This window comes from Cornus florida, unplaced genomic scaffold, assembly GCF_030987335.1.
Source record: "Cornus florida cultivar Cherokee Brave unplaced genomic scaffold, ASM3098733v1 CherokeeBrave_3.0.0_Hap2_Chr11, whole genome shotgun sequence".
NCBI lineage: Eukaryota > Viridiplantae > Streptophyta > Magnoliopsida > Cornales > Cornaceae > Cornus > Cornus florida.
Window position 1 is genome coordinate 81,543,457 of NW_026775581.1, and position 18,232 is coordinate 81,561,688.

At 30.4% G+C, this 18,232-nt stretch overlaps 1 protein-coding gene across 1 annotated transcript; it reads left to right on the forward strand.

The window, feature by feature from the left end:
- The first annotated feature begins 4,689 nt into the window (after window positions 1-4,689).
- LOC132284207 (indole-3-pyruvate monooxygenase YUCCA6) lies at window positions 4,690-8,032 on the forward strand. The gene is made up of 4 exons (XM_059786292.1): window positions 4,690-5,562; window positions 6,270-6,518; window positions 7,351-7,473; window positions 7,570-8,032. Exons 1-4 carry the CDS (start codon window positions 4,888-4,890, stop codon window positions 7,786-7,788), a joined length of 1,266 nt encoding a protein of 421 aa, XP_059642275.1. The 5' UTR covers window positions 4,690-4,887; the 3' UTR covers window positions 7,789-8,032.
- The last annotated feature ends 10,200 nt before the right edge of the window (window positions 8,033-18,232 follow it).

The following is an 18,232-nucleotide window of genomic DNA, read 5'->3' on the forward strand; positions in this document are numbered from 1 at the left end:
TTGTCAAAAGGTCTAAATAGAAAACGCCAAATTGGTATTACTAATTTTTTGAACAGTGGGCCCCAAAAAAACTCTAGCTAGCCTTTTTTTTAACCAGTCATTTTGTTAATCAATCGTGCAACACTTTTTATTAAATATATTTTCATATTTTTACTTTTAAGAATATTAGTTGACACTCACAAACATTGTTTTTGTTTTGGATGAAAATAGAAACTCAAAACGAAATGATTGTCGAGTGACCTAAAAGATTATGTACAGTTTTTGGTATTGAAGAAACAAAAAATATGAATTTTCTTAGAAATTTGCAGTATTACTATATATTATTAATTAAACATACTTTTAGAAAGTAAATGGTCAAAAATTATAAACTATCTTCATCAAAAAAAGTAAAGCAAGTAGGCCCTAAAACTACGAGCTTTAGTTAAAAATATTCAGATCAATGTTTATTCTATTTGTCATTCAGTCTGTGTGCGATGATTGTATTAGCACATGTAACACAGTTCATAAGCATGACTAAGTTCAATTAATAGATGATTAACTATATCATTTGGTAATCTTAAATTAATGGTGGTCTCTTAGAGGAGCAGTAGTAGACTTGCTTCTAAACTTTTCAGTTGGAGGAAGAGCCACAAAGGTGTTTTCCATGTAATCACACACATAGTATACACAATGCGTGTGTGTTTGGGCTTTGCTTTATGTTTTTATAACCATAAACACTCTATCTTTCGTTTGTCCGTTTCAATATTACTAATCTAACTCTAAAGTGGTGTGATTGCTAGATTCTTCAACTTAATTCTTTAACCCTCTTTTTCAATTGTTTAATGTTGGTTACATGAACTGTGTGTTTTTTTTTTTAAGATGATATTCTCAACTAAACCACGTATCTTTTTAAACTATATCAACTTTTGTTAGTTTTAATCACATGACAAATTAACGTAATCAGTATTTTTTAATTTTATTTTCACTTAGTGCTACTTTATAATTAATTTCACAAATGTGGCTCGTTTCTAATTTTAATTTAATTTTTTTGTTTTGTTTTGCAAACGGTCATTTTAAAATTTATATTTGGGTAAACTAACTTCCAGAAATCACTTGATAACTCAGAATTGAATGGGAGTTTTAACCAATAATAAGTACACATTTAAACATGTACACGCGTACACAAGTACACTTATGTATATAGTACAAGTTATGATCAAGTTTAATTCTACGTAAAAAGGGTATTGGAGGAGAGAAGACCGATGTTGTATTTGGGTGCGTTGAATCGGCGTTTTGGATTTAAAATTGAAGGAAATTTAGTTCAAAATTTGGAAGCACCAAATTTAGAAAAGGAATTGGATGAATTCTGTTGGACACGAACCTTAATTTGGATATATAGTTAAGTTGTTGCTCCTTGCTATCAAGTTTCGCGAAGTCCTACTCTACTAAGAGTACAGCTGGGAATTAATTTTGATGAAACAGAGGTCACTTAATCGATTCTTTCCAGGTAGCCCAATGTGTGTTTTGTGACAAATGTGTGCGTTCCGGTAATAGTCTCACCAAAGAGAAATTATTAGATCGCCATGTACTATCATGCCAAATTCAATCAAAACCTACATAGAACTGAATGCCATACAGAAAGGTATACTTCCTTTGTAGGTTTTTGTGTGTGTGTGTGTGTGTGTGTGAAAACATAGGGGTACTCTAAGTAATGGTTTCATGTTATGATAACTATTGATGGGGTGCAACACTAAACTGATTCTGCTGGGGAAAGGAAACAGGGGAGGACAAAATAGAGGTTTGCAAATTCCAAAAACAAGATTAAAAAACAGGCCATTCTCAATCAACTCCACTTTGCTGCATTGTGAGATGAACATGACTTTTATCTATGGTAGAGGATGGAACAGAGAGAATGGTGACAAATGAACATAGACATTGAGTTATGCTACATAACCAGTGTTTCGGCTCCAGCATTCCATCCAAAATGCTGGACCTAATCTACAGTAGGATCACTTCGATTGGCCAAGCTTTACGGTTGAAAGTTAGGTTATAAAATCATTTACCATAGACAAGATAAAAAGGAAAGAGCCTAAAACAGATCCCACTCTAGGTCATCAATGATTTTAATTATTTCATTATGAAAAGTAAGTCTTAACAAGTAAGTCTGAATATTATTACTCAAATAAAAATGTTACCGTCACTGATTTGACCTAATCCAAGCACGTTGTCGTGGCTTAGCATTTGCAAGTATTCTAGTCAAATTGGTGCAGCACCAAAGTGTTGATTGAGTGGGGGCTTGACTTCTTTGCATATCTTACCACCTTAAATGCTTATCATAACATCATTATCACCGCAATTACTTTTTCTGAGAATAATTCCTTTTGTTGCAACAGTTGAGGCTATCGATGCCTCCGTGAGTAGTCGGTCGGTAGTCCCAATTGTCACAACAAAACGTTGGATTCATATTCTAATACAATAGTGACATGATGTCTTTATCGTTTTTTTTAACACCTCCAATAAACAGTGGTTAATAAGAATTTGTACACAATAATTAATAAGATTGACTCTCTTTTCTATCAGAGAGTCTATCTTGCACCTTCAATATCTCAACACCAGAAGTGTTTTCTAAGAAATTGCATCACACCAGCTGGAATATAACTCCTTACTATTTTTTCTCTAAATTGAACTTATATTTTCATGAAATTTATCATTTTAATAACTTGTTTAAACACAAACAACTCATTATCACTTATCCAAAAAAAAAAAAAATGGCTCATTCTGCAGGCAAGTCCTGGCTATGGACGAGACAGTGGAAGGACAAAATTAGAAATAAACACAGATATTGATATTATTTTACATAAATTTGATTGCTCTCAAGTTCAAACTCCATCAATTACTCTTCTGTAACTCATTTGTCATTACTTGCACCAAACAATGGTCTCATTTTAAATTCAAAGATATTCAATTTGTTCCCACTTGGCAACCAATGATCTATGAGATTCTTCTTCAAAGTAGATTTATATATTATATAAAAAAAGTAAATAACAATTACACTATTGAAACTTTGAAAGCCCAATTTTTTTTTAATTTTAGTGGAGAACCTCTCTATTTAATTGATTATTTTCTAACCTACTTTTCCAACTAAATTAATATTAAAAAAGAGTTTGCTTAGGATTGAAGTGGAGGAGGCCATCTTAGTTAGTACCATTTATTCAATTGTTTAACCGGCCCAAACTGGCTTGTGCCCAACCCACTCTCAATTATCCAATGAGAATCACACCACTTATACTTCAAACTTAATGCATGACTACTTATCTTATCTTAGTTTATTAGATTATTAGATTATTTACTTAATGACGGCTTATCCCAATTAAGATTATTCAAGGATGTTGGTTGCTCTCAAGAAGTGAAGTCCCTCGAGGATTTATTTATTATTAAACCACCCAATGATTCTTCTCTAATAAGTCCATCCAACAACAACAGATGGGTGGTGGATGTTCACTATTTGTTTGGAATGGAGGTTTTGTTGGTTAATAGTAGTTGTAACTAGGACAACTCTTTTCTATTTCTCATCACCCTTCAACCATGAACTCTTTACTTGTTTAATCACCGAGACAGTTGATTAAATAAGGAGAGCTCATATTTATTGAAAAAAATAAAATAAAGAGAGTTGACGGCTCTTGTTAAACCAACTCTCTTAATGGTATAATAAATTGTCAACCAAGTCTCTTAATGGTATAATAAATTGTCGTTTATTGAAGGTTGAAAATTTACACTAACTCTTTGATTTTATAATCTTACTTATCTCTAATTTGATAATAGCATAATGTTATATATTTTACCATTTCATCGATGAGATGTTTGTTGTCATTAAGATATTAGAAGGACAAAATTGACATTTTATTCATTTTCTACATATCAACAGATTCTGTTTGTCATCCTTAGGTGCCCTAAGGGTATGGGGAATATATTACATAAATCACAACATCAGGGAAAGTAAGTAAAATTATAAAATCATGATGGATCTATGTGAGATATTGACAAATTAAAATGGAGTGTACGTGAGATATTGACAAACCTCATAGAAGATAAGTAAAATTTACCCTTTAATTTTTTCTTATAACATTATTAATTAATTTAGAATTATATATATCATACCAAAAATTTCTATAATTTTGTTTTATTTTATCTATATATATATATATATATATATAAAGTACATTCCAAGGAATAATGTTACGAAGAGAGTCCTCTTAACAAAAGAAAAGCGTAATACTTATTTAATTATTAGATTAAAAGAATTATTTAAACTATCTCAATTCATTGAGAGCGCATTTCTCTTGATACCATTACTCTTCCATTACTCACCACTTGGCCTTGCCAAACCACTATATATAGAGTTCATGAATTCAATTCAATACTCTCTTCTGAACAAAAAGAATATATATGAACATATCACCACCTCTACCTCTCTCACACACACACAATGACACACACATATGAATGAATGAATGCCGATTTAGGCCCTTGGCATTCGCTCCTCCCACCGGTTAATCCTCCATTAGATTCAAAATCAACCGATTCTCCATCTCCACAAGTGGATAAGAACCTTTTATCCACTCCATCAATTTAGGAGCTAAATCTCTCTCCAAAGATAAGTCCTTAGAAATCCACCATTCCCCTAATCTCTCTCAAACTTCAGTTACTATTTAGTTATACAGAGACAGAGTTTCTAGAGAGAGAAAACTCTCTTCACTCTCACCTATCTGATTAATCAACCTCACCTTATTTTCACCAAATGGGTATCCTCCATTATTGCTCTTCTCTCTTCAAATCACTCACTTAGAGAGAGATATTTACATATACAAAAACATATATACATATATATATATAGTTATATCAGTGTTCATGGACTATCTGAGAGAAATAGAGGGAAAAAGAGCTCATGATCATCATCATCAACCTCGACGTGTATGTGTTCCCGGTCCGGTCATCGTTGGAGCCGGACCTTCGGGGCTGGCTGCAGCGGCTTGTTTGAAAGAAAAAGGCATAGTAAGTGTAGTTCTAGAGAGAGAGAGCTGTATAGCATCTTTGTGGCAGCTCAAGACTTATGATCGCCTTAGTCTTCACTTACCAAAGCAATTCTGTGAGCTTCCACTCGTGCCCTTCCCAGAAGAGTTCCCAACTTACCCTACAAAGCAACAGTTCATACACTACTTGGAACAGTATTCTAAGAGGTTTGACATTAGGCCGGTTTTTAACGAGGCAGTGAGCGGTGCCGAGTTCGATAAGAGTGTGGGGTTTTGGCGCGTGAGGAGCGTGGGGGTGAAGGATGGGGAGGAGATGGAGTACGTGTGCCGGTGGCTGGTGGTGGCGACGGGGGAGAATGCGGAGGCGGTGGTCCCGCATATTGAAGGAAAGGAGGAGTTTGGAGGGGGTATAGTACATACAAGTTTGTACAAGAGTGGTGAGGTGTATAGAGGGAAGAAGGTTTTGGTGGTTGGGTGTGGAAATTCAGGAATGGAGGTGTGTTTGGATCTTTGCAATCATGAGGCTAAGCCATCCATTGTGGTCAGAGATAGAGTAAGAACTCTTCAACCATACCTCTATCTCTCTCTCTCTCTCTAGACACATTATAAAGCAAATCCCATTAAATTCAGATTTTTTAATGCTAAATATTCCCAATTTGATGAGGAAAAGTTTTCATTTTCAAGTTCCTCAGGTCAAAGCAAAACCCAATTGGGATTTTCTCATCTTTTTGCCAAATCTTGATATGCATAAATATACAATTCAATATATATAAATATATTTAAAGCTAGCTTACAGGATATTTTTGTTTATATTGAGAACCAATTAAGATTTTTCATGGTTTTAAAATGCTTACTAGATTTTTCATGGTTTTAAAATCATGAATATTTGATATGTCACTTTCTTGGATCTCAAGCATGCGCAGCAATGTTAGGAAACAATATCTTTGTCCTCTTTTTATTTACTGGAAAAACAAAAACAAAAATAAAATAAAATAAAATAAAATAAACAATTGTAGGAAACATAGTAACTCAAATTTCATAATCATACATATGATATGATTCTCTGTAAAGGACCTTTTTAGTATATGGAGGCCAGTCATGGCCTGCAAACAACCAGCTAGCCCTCCAGAAGGGCAAGTGAGTGTGGTCTCACACACTTCTTTTAGGTCACTTTTTTAAAAAATGCTATCTTTACTATGTGACCTTTTCTTTTTCTTCTTTTGTGTGTTGTTTTTCACTTTTCTTATCAATTGATTGAAGGTACACATCCTACCTAGAGAGATGCTGGGAAGATCAACTTTTGGGCTGTCCATGTTGTTGCTCAAGTGGCTGCCCATCCGTCTTGTCGATCGCTTCTTGTTGATCGTGTCGCGGCTCATGCTCGGTGACACTGCTCAGTTCAGCCTCACCCGGCCTCGAATAGGTCCCCTCCAGCTCAAGAACTTGACCGGAAAGACACCGGTGTTGGATGTTGGGACTTTAGCCAGAATCAAAACTGGAGATATTAAGGTACATTAATTGTTTATCACTATGCAAATTGTCACTTATTTATTTATTTTTTTGAAAAAAAATATTTTAACCCTTGCAGCTTAATTTCTAGTGTTTGATGGATCTTATAATAATATTCCTTGATCAAATGAACAGATATGTGACAAGTTTTATTTCTTATTTGGGGAAACAGTCAAGAATAATCACTAATCACCATTTTTTTTTTTTTTTTTTTTTTTTTTTCTATAGTATTGTTCAATATATATCTAATTTCTGTTCTTAATTCAAATAATTTGGAGATTTTGGTGATCTTAATAAAGAAAAAGTGAAGGGACATATTTAGCACTACTAGTCCATAATTAGTTGCGCAAATCACATCACTTTTTTATTTTTTTCCCTTTGACAACTTTCAACTTTCTAGTGTTTGATGGATCCTATAATCTTTGTTGATAAATCATTAGGTACACTGTGTGACAAAAATAACCTGCTTTGTCCAAAAAAAAAAAAAAATGGGCAACTAATTATGAGGTTTTTTTATAGCTTCCCTCATTTTTTTTTTATCTGTTTATATATTTTTGATAAGTGAGTTTAATATTAACAAAAGGAACAAATTGTAAGATCATTCAATTTAATTTGTATGTAAGTTGATCATTTTCATAAAAAAATAAAATTTTCAAAATTAAGGATTTTCATCTCTTATGACACTCTGCGCTTTGGAAGTATTTTAAAATTTCATCTTCACTCTGTTTAATTTATTGCCTTTTTGATGCAATTTTAAAAATAAATTATAGGTTTTTTAATTACAAATAATTTCCATCGATCTCCTAATTTGTTTGATATCTATTTGGATTAGGTATGTCCAGAAATTCGGCAATTAACGCACCATGCAGTGGAATTTGTCAATGGGAGAAAGGAAAATTTTGATGCAATCGTCTTAGCAACTGGTTACAAAAGCAATGTTCCCTCATGGCTAAAGGTAGTGTTTTTCATCATCTTCTTCTTTTTTTATTTTTTTTTTCTTTTTCTTTTTCTTTTTTAAGTTCTTGATTCTCAAGGATATTTATGTTTCCAGGAGAGGGAAATGTTTTCTCAGAAGGATGGTCTACCCCTAAAACCATTCCCAAACGGGTGGAAAGGCGAGTGTGGACTATACGCGGTAGGGTTCACTAAGCGCGGCTTACTTGGTGCATCAATGGATGCCAAGAGAATCGCGGAAGACATTGAACAGTGTTGGAAATCCGAGGCAAAGCATCTCACGGCCTTGGCATGTTCAATTTTGCCAAAACAATGATTTGTTTCGAGTTAGAAACAAAGATTTGATTGAAGATTTTTGGAGATTAATGCTGGAGAACTTTGGCACAATTCTAGTAACAAGAAGTTGCTTCACCAAATATGGATAAAAAGAGAGTACTAAAAAAAGAGATCAGTTTTATCAATGAAGCCTAGTTATATTTAATTTCATTGACACCATGCAGACCATGTGAAAGAGGAGCAAATAGGAGTAAAAGTAAGATGGAAGTTATTGCGTGTGTGTGTGTGTGTGTGTGTGTGGGGGGGGGGGGTGACTATCTACTATATACCATGTACATCTTGTACATTGCCAATTTTCTTTAACTGTTAGCCTGTTAGGTATGACTTTCTAGAGAGAGAAGAGAGGGGGGCAAGTTGTAGGGTGTTTGGGACTCGAGAAAATAACAATGTGATGTTTTCTCTAGTGATCATTGTCTAGCTAGTATGGTAGATGAACATTTACTATTTCTGGTTTTGTGTGGAGGTGACTTCAAGAACATGTGAGTTCTAATCAAAACTAGAAAAGTGAAATTAACTTTCATACCAAAACTTCTACTAGTGTGTGATTTCTGAAGCAACTTCAACGTTGAAATGATTGCATTATAAATAAGAAACCAGGACCACCATCTTTTTAATAAGTAAAATATGCCAATTCCAATTTGAGATTGCCCAAAATATACAGATTAATTACCTGATCAAATCCCATTTACCATTCTTGATCCTTGACTTTTCTCACGTTCAAATGCAATGGTCATCTTCTTTTGTCTGTATGTGTGTATATATATAATATATAATACAATAATACAATTTTTTTTTTTTCTTTTTGGTGGAAAAAGCTACGACTGAACTCTTTTTTGAGTCAGTAGACCTGTCCTTATTGTTTATTGAACTGAATTTGTCTTTACATTTTTAAAATTCAAGACACTGGGCATGTTTGGTTTGGGTTTTCAGATAATTAAAAATTAAAAATAAAAAATTGTACAAAAACTTTTATTTGATTCACTTTTTTGAAAATTCAATTATAAAAATATTTATTTTCAAAAGATTAGGATTTACTTAGTTTGTAACTTTCTGTTTTCAGAAAATTACACAAAAAATATGAAAACAGAAAATTATACAAAAAAATTCTGTTTGGTTCAGTTTTCTAAAAATTGAGTTATAAAAATATTTATTTTCATTAGATTAGGGTTTGCTTAGTTTATAATTCTAACAAAAAGTTTCTAAATATAAAAACAAAAAATTATACAAAAAAAATTATGTTTGATTCAGTATTTTAAAAATTATGTTCTATTCAAATGAGAAAACCTCACATCATTAATGTTTACCTTTGTTATAAAGTGTAAAATCTGAAAAATCGAATGACATGGAATCTATGGAAATAAAATCCAATTAGTCGACCTAATCTTAACAATTACTAGTATTACTGATATTTTTGAAGTGTTCATGCCCAATTAGTAGAAATGACAACTTAACATAAAACATAACACGTGTCATGCTCTAACTATGAATATTTTATTTATTGCTTTACAGTTGTGAGTTGTGACAAATGCTTGAGAATGACCATAGACTTGTCTTTTTTAAAGTAACCTTAAAAATGCAATTAAACAAGCACCACAAACACAAATTGAATCTGTATAGATTAATCCTAAAAGAAGATTAATTGCCTAACTCAAGAGGGAACAGAAACAAGTTGAATGTATTGTGCATATATCTATATATATATATATATATATATATATATATATATATGCTACCAAAATCCTTTTTTTGACTAAAGTGAAACACAATCGAGAACCGCTTAATGTGTATACTTTATGTCTCAATCTCATTTTCTATACTAGAGAAAACAACAATAAAAAGAAAACAAAATGTTAACATCATCCCATCGCTTATGGTAAGAATTATTGGCAACTGCAGAGATTTGTGAGTGGGTTTTAGTGTGTGTGTGTGTGTCCAATGACTAGACTACAAAACAGAGAACAAAACCCTCTGCTCATGGAGCCTCCATTGCCACGCTTCCAATATTGTTTAATTATTATGATTTCTGATGATACGATGATCTTTTATATAAATACAGTCGAATGTGTCCAACTTCGACTCTTTTCAATAATCACAAAAGTTTAATATTAATTATTATTTTAAAACTAGGAGAGAATGAGTAGTGTTTGGACAGCATTCACGATGTCATATCACCAATAGCTTCAGTGGTAACAATATTATATCACCAACAATTTTGTTAGATCTATATGATACCATGAAGTCATCCGATCAATTTTGACTTTTCATTCTTTTCAACGCAAAATAAGCTCAAACACATGTTAAGATGTTCCTCCAATTAGGTTAAATTATATAATTTGAAATTAATATATGCTCCCAAAATAAGTGATTCTATCCAATCTTATGACATCACTTGATTGATCGGGATCACGTTATTTTGAATTATGCAATTTTTCATGCTTACACGTGGTGTGGTGATCAAGCCAATTAATCTGGACCATCCAATGTGGTGTGGTGATCAAGCCAATTAATCTGGACCATCCAATGTGATTGTTTGATTTATGATATTTAGTCCACCGACCATTCTGAAACTTCTAAATGGGTTGGTTGATAATGGTTGTTTGTCAATAAAATGATTATCCACTAAAAGTCAAAGAAAAACCTAGTGATTAGAATCTAATTAAGATTATAATGGAAAATATGTCTGGCAATATGTCTAACCAATCTAATTAAGATTTAATGGAGAATTTGTGTCCGTCGGGTACAAGTGAGGAAAGGCGGGGAGATTCCAATTGTCAAATGGTGCTTTCGAGTGTATACGGAACACTGCAATCCCGATACAAATGTGTGTATCTATATACACACATATTTATATCAATAATATAATATTAATACAACCCATTGAATACTTTTAAATCAAACTTAAATTTTTTATATGATGGTCTCCCGTCCTAGATTTAATGATATTGTACATGTTGAAACAACTTACCCAAAATTTAATGCGGACTATATTGTCGGAAATGGCCAGATCTTTAGAAATTTGATATCCACTTTTGCAACTTGATAACTCAAACAAAATCATATAATCAGAGATTGCCAAATTTTTAGAAATTTGATCTCCACTTTTGCAACTTGATAACTCAAACAAAATGCAGATTTTGAGATATGTATTCACTTTTCTTAATGTATTATTTGCCTCTATTCAAATTGAATTTGCTAACGGGCCGGATTCTATAGCAAAACACTAATATAGCCTTAATTCTTGCGGTTAGCAATACTGAAATAATTCTCTAAACACTCTTATGACTAGATAGTAAAAACGAGAACATAAAGAAGTGAATTACTAAATGTGCAACACCCCATCGTTATTTATAGACTTCCAAAAGGTGCAAATCAAAAGTCACATGCAAGGGCGGAGCAAGAAATTTTAGGTTGGGGAACGGATTTGTATTATGTAACTAAAGTATGAAAATTTTATAAATCATTTGTATATAATTTTTTATAAATACTAGTGAAGTATATATACTTTGAGAAAATTCAAAAATGAGAAAAATTCAACTTAATAATAGACGAAATTGAAATTACGAAGGGAAATATAAATAAAAAACGTTAAATTACAATTTAAAAGAGAAGATGTACATAAATAAGTATTGTCAGAGAATTAAATTTTCTTCATCAATTATTTCAGTTTTTTAAAATCTAATTTTTGGAAGAAAAATTTCAGAGTACTTTGATTTCACTTGGGAAAGATATACCTAGATAAAATATTAGAAAATAAATAATAAATTTTAACTAAATAAAATAATTTAAAATTAAACAAGATGTTAATAAAGATTATTATATAATTCTAAATATTTTTCTTGTAGATATCATTGTACAAAAATGTTTGACATGCCAAAAATGCTTGAAGCTTTTTTATTAAACATGATGGAACATTAATGATTTGTTTCCCTTTTTTCTCTCTCTTGAATTGCTATTATAGATATTATACATGTGTATATGTAAATAAATTAACAATGCGTTACAATAACAGCTATTATAATAATGAGTTTTTTCCAGCTTTTAAAAGCATAGTTAAAAGGGTTCAAGTAGAACATTTTTAAAATTTCAAGAAGACACAGAATTTATTTTCGAACTCGATCTCTATTTTAGGGCTATTGTTCAAACTCTCTATTTTGGGTCAATATGTAATTGTTTTGAAAAAATGGGAGGGCCAATTCAAAATTTTAATAATTTTTAGGGGTTATATTTATAAATTAATTAATATTTAAAGGTTAGTAATAAAAAAAAATTAAAAAGTTTGGGAGGGCCATGGCCTGGCTGGCCCCCCTAGCTCCGCCCCTGGTCATATGTCATGTTGCAACCTATTCAGAATGTACAAATCAAAAGTCACGTACCATCTTTAATAGCGATATTTTAGAGGTATGATAGTTATTATTATTTGAATAGTATCAAATTAAACAGGCACATTCCATAAGCATGCATGGTATTATTGTTGTTTCTATATCACGTGTCTATATATATATATATTACAATATATTCAACCTTACATTCACAAAAAAAAAAAATGCGTTTCAAAAATATATTGTCATGGAGAGGATCGGAGTCCAACTTTTTCACACTAGAATTTATACGCAATGCATGGAAAATTGTACTTAAATGGGTTTCAGTTTTAATACTAAGGTTTAGACATTTATCAAATACTCGACAGAATGGGTGATGTGGTGAAGCATGTGCCAACTATAAGTTATTTTGTGGTCTAAATTGAATCTTTTAAAATTAAATATTCAAAATATATAATTTAAAATTTGTCAAGTAAAATTCTTTGAACTACATTTTTATTTTTAGCTTTACCAGAAAATAAAACTGATTTTTTTTTAAAGTGAAATAAATAAACTTAGCCAACTGTTTCAGTCATTGGATGGATTTTCGTCTGATTGTCCTGGAGAACAAAGGGACAACATTTCTAACTTAAATTTGAAAGAAGTAGAGCATAATCTTATAAATAAATATAGAGAGAGAGAGAGAGAGAGTAATTAGTTGAATTTATTTATCAAAATAAAATAATGTGATGATGACAATTAATTTATAAAAAATAAAGGCAACTAATTTAATACAGGGGACCAAAAGAGCAATTACACTGCGCATGTACAACATGCATGAGAATGACGACTCACAATATGAGGGAAAGATCAAAGATCACGATAGTTCTCAAGTAATGTCCAGATCTCTCTCTCTCTCTCTAAACATATATAAATATATATATAGAGAGAGAGAGAAAGAGAGAGATTTGGGACCGCCATGCACTTTGAAACATGTTGAATTCCTTTCTTCAATCATTTTTCCATGACTCGTGCACATGCTCACTTTAGATTCCAAAGTGCAAAGCCAATTAAGATACGCTAGCTTTTACACCAACCAACCAACGTACTCTCTCTCTCTCTCTGTTAGTATGTCAAAATAGTCTGTCTGGTTGAAAACAGTTTTGAAGGTTGGTTTAATCACGGAGACAATCATTAATAATAATATAATTTTAACTAAAATAATAAATAGCAAAATGAGGGTCATTTTTTTATGAAATTTTGATTTTTAAAATTTTTTTATGACCCACCAAAAGAGAAAAGACATGATCTTTTCTGAATTTTAAAAATTTTGTTCGACTAATGAGTTAAAAAATGACAGGTGTTGTTGACTATTGAAAGTTTTTATTATGGTCTTTTGTGTATTTTTTAGGAGTTTAATCGGACTACCCTTATAATTATCAAAATTTGTGAATAGAAATTACAAATAACAAAAAATTCAATTGCAAATGAGGAGTCTTTTCTAAATTTTGATTATTAAATTTGCTCTCTTTATTGAATTTTAAAAATCTTAATGACAAATGAGTTTTTAAAAAAAAAAATTGATGCGCGATCTTTTTTACTTCTACTAATGTTTATCACGTTTATAGTACAAAAATACTGTTTAAGCTTATACCTTGTGTTTTATACAAATTACTCTTATTGGTGAAAGAATGTTAATGTTTATTTGGTTTATATTTCTAAATATGAGTTTTTAATAATATATATGTTAGAATTATAGATATGTTTAAGAAATTTCAAGCACATTTATATGGCTATTTAAAGAGTATTAGTATTCAATATGAATACGTTGTCCTTGTAGAAGCATCTATGCTTCTTAGTACATAACAAAAATTAAGGTTTGAATTGTTTACTTTAAAATATCTTTGATAAAACCTGTTATAAAAATTATTAAAATATTTAAATCGTGTAATAACACATTTATTTTACATCTTAAAAAACGGTCAATTCATTGTGTTTTAACACATTATTTTGTATTTTAACACATTTATATATACACTACAGATTTAATCTATTAAAATCCAAAAGCTGACGATGCATGATGACTCGCCCCTGTACAAGGGTAGGGTAACTGACCGGGTGCTGACCACTTATGGTTCCCTCACCCATATGAGGGAAAACTTGTTGGGGTTGATATATACCGTATTGTTTGGGACCCACTTTTCCAAGTGAGCATCACCTTAACCCTTTTTCTTCTTCAATTATTTGGTTGCTCCATTTCACCAACCAATTTTTATGACTACAATGGGTAATCTATCTACACTTTTTTTTTTAATTCATTTGCAGCCAAACTGTGAGACAACATGATATGCGTGAAGAGATGGAAGTAAAAAGTAGCTTTTACACTTTACAATTGGTTTTTATATAATGGGTTACTACATTTTTTTTGGACTTGGCATGGAGCATTAATTTTTTTGAAATGCGAGTACGAATTCCAATGTAAAAACAGCCCACTTGATGAAAATAGTGATAAAAGTTATTTCTTAATTAAGGACGGAAAAATTTGACATGATCAATTAGTACAATTTAAACACGATACTAGATAAGCGAGTTTGGATTGATTTTAAAGCGAGTTTGGATTGATTTTAAACGAATTTGAGCCGTAAATGAGTTGATACGATTAATCTAAATAATTAATTAAACGTGTCATGTTAGAATTAAGGAATTCTATACCAGTTTAATTATGGACAATTAGATCATTTCAACGTAAACTCTCACAAACCTTGCATAAATATATATTAGCCCCTTAGCTATTATTAATTAGCATCTGTAATAACTATTTAAACTTGAGTCTTTTAACTTATTATTGTGGACTATACACTATTTAGTAATTTGGTTAGATTAAGGCTTATATTTTTTAAAATTGAGGATTATAAATAATCTAAATAAATAATATCTGGTTTTGTCGGAAAGGTAATTAAACAGTTTAACACGTGTAATCATTTTAATAAATTAGGTTGGTGTTGATGTCTCTGACACGATTATTAAACGAGTCATCTTCGGATTGATCTATTTAGTATAATACCCTTAAATCGACGTGACACGATAATATTCGGTGAACACAAATTGCCACCTCTACCCATAACCGTTAAACAATAAGGAAAAAAAAATTGAAAAATTAACAACTACTACTACTTATTTATTTATATATTTGTAAAAAATATAAAAGCTTATATTGAGTTAAAATCTAACAATGAACTGCATATATATTCAAAATTAAAATAATTCTAAGACAAATAAAGAAACTTGGGATAAGTTATGTCTCGTTGCTATCATCATCTACAATTGCACACGCACAATTTTTTTTTTTTTTTTTTTTCTTGCTTCTTGCTTCCTACCCACTGGCACAAAATTGATAGAAATCGTACAAAGGTAATGTTAGGAAGTTGTTTTTGGATTCTTAAATCAATAGTATCTTAGTAACAAAAAATATATATATATGGAAGAGGTGATATTTCATTGGCAACAACAAGAAGCTCTACATTTTGGGAAAGACAGGGAAAAGAGCTCTAAAAAGTTGTTAACTAAAAAAACTTTTTTGTGTGTGTAAAACATAAATGGTCACATGAAAAATAAATAAATAAATAATATATTTCGTGTCCAAATTTTATTTATACGATTGATTTTAGTTATTCAATTTGCCATACATTATATGAATTTCTTTAATTCTTGATATGATGCATCGCATTTAATATACATCTTTTGTTTTTATTTCTGCATGATTGAATATAAAAGAATATATGAAGCTGGTATCGTGATCCTTGAAAAGTTTGATGAAACTATTAAAAATTATTTAAACGTAAAAAGAGGTCCATTTCAGAAAATTTGGAACCATGTTGGAAAACTTTGTGCGCTAGATTCTTCATTCCAGCCATGGTATTTATAACCCACTTCCAGATCCTCTTATTTTCTTTGCAATAGTATAGAGTTATACTGTTTAGAATTTTTTTCCTTTTTAGATACACATATTTTTCACATGTTAATATTCCATATCCTCTTATTCTCTTTGCAATAGTCTAGAGTTATACTGTTTAGAATTTTTTTCCTTTTTAGATACACATATTTTTCACATGTTAATAGATTTTTATTAATACGTATGACAACTTTCTTTCTTGTAGAATTTTATAGGACAGTGCATGAATTCTTAACCCCTATTATTTCTGTTATATTCCAGTAAATTTATTTCTTTTTTTATCTTAAAAAGAAATATTTTGTAATTGGTTCTCTATTATTTAAATTTTTTTTTTTTTAAAGAATAACTCATAATGGTAAATTAAGATTTTTAATTCATATTAACTTTTAAGAGTTGGTCTACCAAATTTATATAGGATTCAAATAAGGATGATGAGGCATTTACCAGCATCACTTGCTCTGATGCATCTTGCTTAACTATAACTACAAAATAACACACTTAAAAAAAAAAAAAAAAAAGGAGGTGTTTCATAAATCTAGAAGCGACCATTAAGAATTCTCAGCTCATAAACAATTTTTTATGACCATGTAACCTATAATTTTTATTACTGTATACATACATAAAAATAACTCCTTTAGAGGTGGAGAGATACCCTCATTTATTAGGAGTAATCCCAAGATTGTTAAATGTATTAACGCTATGTTTGGCTGGAATTAATTGAAACTTTGGGATTAGAATTGATAGAAAAACAATTCAAAAAATTGAACTAAAATTTTCTTCAATTCCATACCACAGCCTAATGAAATTTAAATTTTCTAATACTAAAACTTGTTTCTTCACACTTCGATTTGAGATTAAACTATTTCATAGAGCAGTGACTTCTTTTTATTCTTCTTTTGTCGATCTAGAAAAAGCAAAAAAAAAATGAAACTTTATTTGGTAAAAGTAGAGAAAAATATATTTTGTATCCAAAATCTATTCATTCGATTATTAGAACTATCTATATAAAAGTATGAAGTACTTCTTTTATTATTTTGATATACTGCATCACATTGAAATAGAAAATTGAGGATTTGGGCCAACAAGACACCACTTTCCTGGGCTTCAACTTTCAATATGGACTCACTTTGTTCAGCAGAATGTTTTTACAGCCGGAAGGCTTCAAAGCTTTACAACCCATTAAAATTTTGATCAGAGTTAAAGCACTTGTACAATTATACTATTCAAACTTACTGTTTTTCTTTGAGTCCTCTTATTTGGACCAACAACTATTTGGCCCGATAAATAAAAACCTACTGCTTTATCGAATTTATGTCGCAACTCATGTGTCAAATATGGGACTCACTTTAAAATATAAGGTGTTTTTTTCTTTCTAAAATATAAGGTAATTTGATTGGAAAGTTATAATATTTTTTCTAAGTTTATATTAATTTAGGATTTTTTTGTTGGCGATTAAAGTTTCTGTAAGAATTATTGACATACTTCAGATTTTTTTTTTTTTTTTTTTATATATATATTTTTTATGACGTGGGAACTCTCGTAACAACCCGCCCTTTAGACTTGTAGCCCCCCCAGCTAACAGTGTAAGCAACTTCAGATTGTGTTTTTGATTATTAATATTCATCTATTACTTTGATAGGTATTTGTTAATTATTATAATGATCAAAACTAATGATCTATTTAACTCCCAAAAACAAAGACAATAAAAGAAATTTAAAAAAAAAAAAAAAATGTAAAAGTATGGAAAAATTTTAAAACATTATAGCTTTTGCTCTAGATTTTTGTACAAATCAAATTATAAAATTTGAATAAATGAAACTTACTGTGAAAAAGAAAGATGATATGGTTATGGAAAACTAAAAAGATTAAAAAAAAAAAAAATGGACTATATAAAACTGAAAAGATAAGGAAATAGAAAGAGGGTAAATTATCAAAACAAACACGAGTAGTAATGATGCCTATTTAAATTAAAATTTTGAATTTGTCTATTTTAGGTCGGGATATTAAAATAGTCAATAATATCATTTTACTTTTTCTTTTCTTTTACTAAAAAATCATCCTCCGTCTATTTTAGTTTCCAAATTTATGATTATCAATACAACCAATTTAATAATTAAAGTAATTACCAAAAAAGCGAGTATTTTCTATTTCACCAATTTAATAATTAAAGTAAT

Excerpts from the sequence above, each read along its gene's own strand:
- LOC132284207 (XM_059786292.1), top strand. The coding sequence starts at position 4,888 with ATGGACTATCTGAGAGAAATAGAGGGAAAAAGAGCTCATGATCATCAT. Across the intron at positions 5,563-6,269 it reads CCATTGTGGTCAGAGATAGA|GTACACATCCTACCTAGAGA; the intron begins GTAAGAACTCTT and ends AATTGATTGAAG. Across the intron at positions 7,474-7,569 it reads ATGTTCCCTCATGGCTAAAG|GAGAGGGAAATGTTTTCTCA; the intron begins GTAGTGTTTTTC and ends TTATGTTTCCAG.